Raw genomic sequence first — 9,068 nt, forward strand, 5'->3', positions numbered from 1 at the left:
GGCAGGGCTAACCAGACCCTATCGTGCATCCACAGGTGCATCTCAGGTAGGTCCAAGGAGGTGATTCTCCCCCTCTACGCGACGCTGGTCAGGCCGCAGCTGGAGTACTGTATCCAGTTCTGGGCACCCCACTTCAAGAGGGATGTGGACAACATTGAGAGGGTCCAGAGGAGGGCCACCCGCATGATCCGGCGACAGCAGGGCAGATCCTACAATGAGAGGCTACGGGACCTGAACCTGTTCAGCCTTCACAAGAGAAGGCTGAGGGGGGACCTTGTGACTCTATAAACTCACTAGCGGGGACCAGAAGGGTTTGGGGGAGACCTTGTTTCCCCTAGCGCCCCCCGGGATAACAAGGAATAATGGCCACAAGTTGTTGGAGAGTAGGTTTAGATTAGACATCCGCAAGAACTACTTCACAGTCAGGGCGGCTAGGATCTGGAACCAACTTCCAAGGGAAGTGGTGCTGGCTCCTACCCTGGGGGTCTTTAAGAAGCAGCTCGATGCCTCCCTGGCTGGGGTCACTTGAGCCCAGTTTCCCTCCTGCCCAGGCAGGGGGTTGGACTTGAAGATCTATGAGGTTCCTTCCGACCCTACTTCTATGATTCTATGACCAGCTTCAGTGGTGCTATACCTCTTTGCAGCAGCTGAAGATATGTTCTGGGTGCTTACTGGTAAGCTAAGTCCCTTTGTCACTTCCTGGCACTTTTTGGTGACCAGCAGCTTCTGTAGCTTCATGAAACTAGTACTAAAGTTCTACTTACATTTTGCTGTTTTCGTCAGTTCAGAAGTAAACTCCTTTTAGCCCAGGGGTATCCTCAGGTTTTGCTTTTCAAGGTAATCAGAAGGAAACAGGATATCTTTCTCGTTCATCTGCAGCATACCTTACATTTACATAACACCTTCCATGCTAAAGAAAAATCCCAAAGTGCTTTTACAGGCTATGAACAGAGACTGCATCATCCATCACAGCCAGCTCAGGGATGGAACACATCAGACATTCCATACTGGCCACACAAGGTAGAAGGGTTTGCAGAGGGAAAGTGAAAAATAATGCTTCCAATTTAAACTGCAGTGGGAATTTATGGAGGCAGATTGTAGTTATCTTTACTGGAATTTAACCAGGGCACTAGGATTAACAACCTGACTCTTGCAAAAAGCACTGTGGATTCTTTAGTTATCACAAGTAGTCAGAACCCTGGCTTTCTATTCCTCATCCAAATGAAACTCAACCTATACCTTGCAGCACAGTGCCCCCTAGCACTGTTTTAAGACATTAAGTCAGGACTGCCTTAGAAAATGATGCCTACTGAGTCAACACCACCTACAAGACATGGGTTTCCCTTGGAATTTTCACACCATCTATTGACCTAGCGCAGGCATGCTTAGCTTGTGGGCTTTGACAAGACCACAGCATGGAGTGGTGTGGCTGCATGTCAGGAAAAAGAGGTCCTTAATTGTGTTCACCATCACATTCTTGGGGGAGGACAGAAATGAGAGAGACTTCTTTATTTGGTGACAAACCAAATGTGAACTCTAACTTTCTCACATCATGGTCAAGGTCTAATTTTTTTAATGGTTACAAAAGGCTTAACGTTCTCTTCAAGTAGAAGAGCTGAATATGGTTTTCCCCTATAATTTCCCCCCACAAAGATATCCTAGTTCAATAGATAGGGCACTAGATGGGCGGCAAGACCTGGGTTCTATTTCCAACCCCACTGCTGGCCTCTCTGTAACCCTGAGCAACCCACTCCATCTCTTTGTGCCACAGTTTCCCTATATTAATACTTACTAATTCCTAGTACACATACTTGTCGATGTGTCATTTGCAGACTACATTTTACAACAATAAAAAAGCAAGCGGGCCAGATTCTGATCTCATTTACATCAGTGCCACTGCTGATTGTAATGGAGTTGCTCCCACTTTACACAAGAGAGACTGAAATCAGGCTCTCGCTGTTGGGATTTAGCTTTTGTCACAGGCACTCAGCTACAGGTCCAAATATATAACCCCAATTGTTTGCGTGGGGTCGCTCCGACTGTGAGGGTGGGCCTCCAAATTACTTAAAATTAGACATTAAAACTATCTCATTAACCTCTCTGTCACATATGTATATGACCCCCATTTTTATCTGAGCACTGCAATCTTGAAGACAATCATCCTCGCTACCCTCCTGGGTGGCAGGGCAGTACGGTTATTCCCATTGTCCAGATGGGGCTATGGGCACAGAGAGGCTATGCAGTCATAGAAATGGCCTGTAGCAGAGCAGGGTTTCCCAAATGCCAGACTTGAACCTAAATCACTAGACAGTCCTTTGTCTCTTCATGACACACGAGCCTATACCTGTTGAATGCTGGTATCTCAACAAAGGCTATCCTTCCAGAGGACTGGGGGTTATGATTTGTTTTCTACAGGCTGCACCACTAAAGAAAAGGTGTGAACAGATAATTTTTAACCCAGATATGGCAGAACTGTAGATTTGAAAACTCAGCATGCTGTTTAGAAACTTAGGACAGCTGGTCCCTGGCCTTTAATACTGGAGTAATGTATAACTAGACATACTTGTCTTGTAAAGTACTCTGACATTATGTACTGTGGTTTGATACTAAGATTAATCACTCCTCAGCCCCCTTTGCAGGATAAGAAGGCTGTCTGTATGTTGTATCTGGCAATCTCCCTGCCCATAACTCCAGCTGTGCTGTTAACATTTGCATTTCTGCAGCTGATAGAAATTTACAGTTCCAAAAAAAAGGTGGGGGGGGTAAGGGAAAACAAAACAAACAGGACTTCTCTATAAATTGCACTAAAGCTGCACTGCTAAAATATACAGCAAGATTAAGCGTTGGGAGTGCCTGGTACATCTGAGAGGGTTTTTTCCAGCTCACTTTTAACAGTTTGTTTTATCACTCCTTGCTGACTATGAATACTGGGCAGGAGGAAGGGGGCTTGGGGTAGGATTAAAAACCACAGCATCAAATCCTGCTTTACAGCCCAAACAGGACTTGTCATTCTTCTTCCAATCCCTTTCCAATGGGGACTGAAGGCAGAAAAGAATCAACCTGTGAGTTTCCTATTGCAAGATGCATTTTTCTTAGGGTTTTTTTTGAATGGTCTCAAGTCTTCTTTTTTCCTCCCTCCTCCAGTGTCAAACGCACGCCCCAGCCCCATGAGAGCTTGTTTGGGGGGTAGGGGGGGAAAGGAAGGTTTCCTTTTGAAATGCGGGGGCCCCTCTGGAGCGGTCCCCTTGGATTTGAGTTTGACAGGGGCCCAGAGAGTGTGTGGGGCCCCTCATCCCCTGGTGCAGACGGTCAGAGAGCCAGTATGGCCAACTCTCATGATTTTTGGCGTTGTTCTTAAAGTCTCTGCTTTGGGCATGTGAAAAACTTAGCTCTTTCTTTTATAGATATTAAATAAATAAATAAGAGCAAGAGCTAAGTTTTCGGCGTTGTTGTTAAAGTCTCTGCTTCAGGACCATGAAACACTTAGCTCTTTCTTTTACACACACACACACACACACACGCATGCATGCACGCACGCACGCGCGCAACCTAAGTTTTTGGCATTGTTGTTAAAGTCTCTGCTTTGGGAATGTGAAAAACTTAGCTCTTTTGTACAGGGGTGTAGGTTGTAGCCGTGTTGGTCTAAGGACATAAGGAACCTTGTCTGCCTAGCTCTTTTATATACATTAAATGATATATATATGAGAAAGAGCTAAGTTTTTGGCATTGTTCTTGAAGTCTCTGCTTCAGGACCATGAAACACTTAGCTCTTTCTTTTCTATAGATTTAAAATCTTAAAATCCGTAGAAAAGAAAGAGCTGAAGTTTTTCGCAGTCCCGAAGCGCAGACTTTTAAGGACAACGCCAACACTCATAAAGAGTTGGCCGCACGGGCAGAGCTCTGCCAGTCTGCCCAGCTGAGGATGTGCTGCCAAGGAGCCTCTTTGCACCCCCTGCCAACTTGCTCCTCAGCTGTGGCAGCAGCAGCAGCTACCTCCTGCAGCAGGCGGTGGGTGCCAGTGCAGGGGAGGGGGCCTGGCCGGCGCGGGCAGTGGCACGCACAGGTAGGCAGCCTGCCCCCCCTCGCAGCCCCAACACACATGGAGGCGCATTATTCCCTATAAGGAGCTGAAGCCCGAGCTGCGACCCCGCCTCCAGCCCTCGGACAGCCTCTCCCCTCTCCCCGGGAGTGAGGTAATGCGGGGCTGCGATTGGTCGCGGGGAGCGGCCCCCCAGGAGCCGGAGAGCGCGCGATCAAGGCTATAACTCCCCGCCCCAGCCCGGGGCAGAGCAGCACAGGCGTCTCCAGCCTGCAGCGTCCCGGGCCCGGCAGCCGCAGGAGGGAGCGCGGGGCAGAGGCGCGGAGCCCGCGGAGGAGACGCGGCACATCCACGGGGCGACCCCTGTCCGCCGGCAGCGTCGCGGCACCCCCCGCAGCACCATGCCCGCCGGGTGGCTCAGCCTCCTGGCGCTCCTCTGCAGCTGGAGCCTGAGCGCCTTGGTGGCGGAAGCCTGCACGTGCGTGCCCATCCACCCGCAGGATGCCTTCTGCAACTCGGACATCGGTGAGTGCCGCCCGCCTCCCCTCCCCGGGCTTGCAGACATGCACCTGGTGGGCAAGGAGATGCACAGCCGGGGAGGCGGTGGCATCTCCATCCTTGGAGGGGTTGAAGACCCAGCTAGAGGAAGCTGTGGCTGGGATGATCTAGTTGGGGCTGGTGCTGCTGGGAGCAGGGGGTTGGACTAGATGCCCTCCTTGAGGTCCCTTCCAGCCCCCCTCTCCTAGGAGTCTGGGATTTCCTGGGGCAGGTGGTGCCCGGAGCTGCAGCATCCTAAAGCCCAGGGGAGCAGCATTAGCACTCTACAGGGTGGGGGGCAAACTGTGGGACATAGACCCCGGGGGGACATAAGGCATTTCTGGGGGGTATGCAGGAGAAATTGCCTGACGGCAGTTTTAATTTTCATTATAGTAACAATTGGCATGTCAGGGGTTCAATGTAAAGCGTATGCTGGTAGGGGTATGCGGGCAGGTGGTAAACCTGGAAGGGGGTATGCAATAAGGAAAAGTTTGGGAACCTCTGCTCTACACAGCAGGAGATAAAGTTACAACGTCCCCCTTCTCACTGACACACACATGGCACTTACTGTATTGCTCTGATGTTACTTACACACACACACACACACACACACTCATTGCTCTGATGTGACACAGACACACGCACCACCCCCCCTCCACTTCCTCCATGGCTCTGATGTTTTCTACCATCCAGAAAGTTCCCCGGTACTGTGGTGGGATGGAGAAGGGGACACCTTTTGCCAAAGCACTGACAAGTAACCAGCATGTGAAACACGGGGTGGGGGGAGCCAGGGACAACAAACACCCTTTGCTGGTTTGGGTTGCTGTATCTGATTTAACTAGATCCATGTATGAAGAACTGCTTCTAAATGATTGGGTTTTCAGGTCCCCACTTCCCCCAGACAATTGAGGCTTGATCATTAAAGGTTTGTGTTGAAAATGGAAGGGGGGTGAGTGGATTAAAGGACTGAACACTGCTCTGCCCTTTCCTGATATATCTATATATATCCACAGCTTTTTGTAATTGCCTTATATCTTGCTCCCCAAAAAAAAAGTGTGGTGTGCTTTATTTTCCCATTAGGAAGAGTTGCTAAAAATGAAACTCTTGGAGTAGAAACTGTTCCAAGACTACAACCTGTCCAAGAAAAACAAGTGTTGCACACTTTCTAGAAATTAGTAATTGTAAAAGTGGTTTGTTTTCTACAGTGGGACAAAAACAAAATTGAAGGTGTGGGCAGCCTAAATTTCCCTTGCTAAACTGATGCCAAGAAAATACTAAGGAAACTGGACTAATTCTCCCAAGCTACGGAACTGCCTTTGGGAACTTGAAATAGTGTAATTCAGACCAGCTAGTAGCAACTATATCTATAGGTTCTTTATACCAGGAACTTATATGAAGGCCACAGAGGGGAGTAAACAAGTCTCTCAAGGATTTTGCATGCTGTCATCTGATCTCCAGACTTTATTCTTTGTGCTTTCTGAAATAAAAATTACAAGCTGGAACAGTGGGGCGCTTGACCAGGAAAACCACAATGTATAGGATTCTATAAAAATTTGGAAAGCTGAAACACATGTCCATTGGTTCTTTCTAACATCCTCCTACTACAATCTTAGGTGCCCCACAGGCTTTCATAAGTGACAGCATTTTTATGGAAGCAAGGGAACAACTGGATAGCTCAAGGGAATGGGATAATGGAAACTCAATATCTAATTCCCTGCTTTGCATATTGCCTAGGTTGGAATTAAGTGACCAAATATGGTTACTGTTTGATAGCTGTCCTGGGGTCTACTGTATAATAACAAATGAGCTAGTAGTCTTGGTCCAGTCCCTAGCCAAGAGATTTCTGAGTACCAGTGGATACAAACTATCTTTGCAGAGACAAAAGGTGCATGCACAATATTGACAACCCTGGAGGCTGTTTCTGTACCTCAGGGTTCAGACACATGAAAGTGATTTGGGACCTTTGCCTTGTTGATACCCACAGTCTTTAGTCAGACTGAGGACTTCAGTCTGCAAAGCAATTAACCTGACAGAGTCCATGAAAAATACATGCAAAACCCCTCTACTTTTTGAGCAGAACATTGACTCAACATGGAATCTCGTCAATAGTATTTGAAAACAGTTGAACCAACTGGTAAAAAAAAGAAAAGTTTCCCTCTCTTGCTTTTAATAACCTTTCATTACAAAAACTGCAGTGATGCATAGTTATAATTCATGTCTAGTTTATATAGTGTATTTGTTCCTGAAAGCCAAGAAAAACATTGCATGTTAATAGTGCTGTTAAGGTTACAGTTTGCTTCAGCGATGACAGCCTGAAAAATATTATAAAAACTTCTCTATATCAAGAGGACCCTTCCAGAAAACTGCCCTTTTCAAAGTTCACTTCACAACTTTTATTGCTGCAGCTTTCTTCTGTATCAGGAGGTGTGTCAGCTAAGAGGCAGCAACCCAAGAGACTTGTGCCTTCCCTGAAAGCAAGGGGGTTTGGGAAGCTAGTTTGTCTGGTTTGACAGCAGGGGCCTCCTCTGCATGTCCCCTTCATTTGCTGCAAGCCAGTAGAATTCATGCTTCTGCTGGTCTCCTTTAATAGTTTGGATGGGGGGGTCATTTTACATGAGGTCAAAATAGGTTTGCAGTTTCACTAGATCTGTTTAAATGCACCTTGCTACAAAATTATTCTGGTAATGCATATCGTCTCTAGAGGCAACAACCGTTAGGAAGAGGGCAAGTAACAAAGCTTAAAGTAGTATCTCAGACATCTGTGGGCATTTGTACACATGCTTGCACTGCAGTGCCAAGCCCGTGCGGGGCACACAGTTGTATAAGTGGCAAAATGCGCATCAGCGCTGCAAAAATGGCAGTGGCGAGCTTTTGAACTAAAACACCTCAGTTAATCGGGTCTGCTCCAACCGGCCGGATCTCCAGCATGTTGCAGGATGGACAGCTATGTGTATAAATGCCCAGATTGACTAGCTCAGACATCAGATTGTTTGCAAGACTTCCCTTTGACAGCTGGATTTTTGACTGAATTCGGTATCAAAGTACTGATCTCTTTACTTTGTTCTTGAGTACCCTGCAGCTAATAACTGTGGCTCATATTTGTGTGCAGCCTTGCTCAGACTCCAGTTACACATGCTGTACTCTTGATGCTCACAAGGGGGCCCATAATTCACAGGGGTGGAAAGCAGAAGGGTAAAGACCACCTCATACTAAGAGGTTGGTTGTCTCGACCCAAATGTGTCATTTGTGTGACATGGTGAAACTGAACTAAACCTATGTATCTCCAAAGTGACCCTTAAAGCCATATTCCTGCCTAGCTATCTTTAGCAGGCATTGTCATGCTTTTCACGAGCCAAAAGAACAGGGAGCCTGTTCCAACTTGTGGTCACCGAAGAGTTAACCATCTCCATGGAAACGGATGGCAGTGTACTTGTGCAGTGTTTAGACAGACTAAACTACATGCTGGGTTTTAAAACACATTGTGGGGAAGAAAGGGACTTGGCAGCAAGTTTTTATTGCTCTTGAAACCCCTGACAAAATACCAGCTCCTAAGGGAGGAGTCGATGCAGTAAGTGCTGGAAGAACTGAGCTGTTAAAACAGCTCCTAAGACGATGCAAAAAATGGGCTAGCTAGGTGGCAACCTTGGATGAGTTTCTCACCGTGACAAACACACCAGCATGTGTGGCTTCTGAAGGGGCAAGAAGCTTTGGGTTTGGAAATATAATGCAAGCACCCATTGCTGGAGTTCAGGGACAAAGGTGCAGGGGACCCGTGTGTATTTAGTCTGCCTTTCTATTAATGGGGCTACCTTTGATCTACCTTGGGCTCACTGTCTTGGCAGACGTCCAACCCTGCAATCATCTGAAGCCTTTCAAACAACTTTGCAAAAACGATGCTCGAGTAAAACCCAGTGAGCGGGCATGTTTTTTGAAACAGGCAGGTCTTTTCAGTAGGAAAGGGGAGCTTGTGGTTTCAGAAGGAAGCCAACGCTCTTTACACAACCATACCCAGGGAAACCTGTCTGTTACTTAGATTAGCTAACAGAACAAAATGGATGGAAGTGTGCATCTTGTCCAGATCTCTGGGGTTGATCCATAGCTAAACTGATTTTTAAATCTTGTTTTTCTTACTTTTGAACTGAATGATGCCTCTCACTATAAGAGCCAGTATGGATAGTCCTGTGATTGGACAGATGGCAGCTCCATCCATACTCTTGGGGACTGACACCAACTTTGCTTTTTGTGCTTCCCCTCAAAAGGATGTGATTATTTTCCTTTATTTTTGTTAACGGACCTTAGGAAGGAACAAACACCACAAATGCTTTGTCCCCTTTGAACAGAGCAGTGACATTTCCAGCTGGATGCAACTGACATAAAAGGGACTTGTTTGTACTTCTTTTTTCCAAGGAGCAGCAGGGACTTTTCAGATCAGCTGCTGAATGTTGCATTTCTTTAGGCTGGGGGAAAAACACCCACTCTTCCTTCTTCCTCT

General features: G+C 47.0%; 2 protein-coding genes across 2 annotated transcripts in view; one reads left to right on the forward strand and one right to left on the reverse strand.

The window, feature by feature from the left end:
• Window positions 1-9,068, reverse strand: part of SYN3 (synapsin III) — a 364,275-nt gene that overhangs the window by 128,214 nt on the left and 226,993 nt on the right. The window lies entirely within an intron of this gene.
• Window positions 4,441-9,068, forward strand: part of TIMP3 (TIMP metallopeptidase inhibitor 3) — a 57,218-nt gene continuing 52,590 nt past the window's right edge. Inside the window, exon 1 of the mRNA XM_006028020.3 lies at window positions 4,441-4,564. Within this exon, the coding sequence (XP_006028082.1) occupies window positions 4,441-4,564 (124 nt within the window). The remainder of the gene's footprint in view (window positions 4,565-9,068) is intronic.

This window comes from Alligator sinensis, unplaced genomic scaffold (assembly GCF_000455745.1).
Source record: "Alligator sinensis unplaced genomic scaffold, ASM45574v1 scaffold409_1, whole genome shotgun sequence".
Lineage (NCBI taxonomy): Eukaryota > Metazoa > Chordata > Crocodylia > Alligatoridae > Alligator > Alligator sinensis.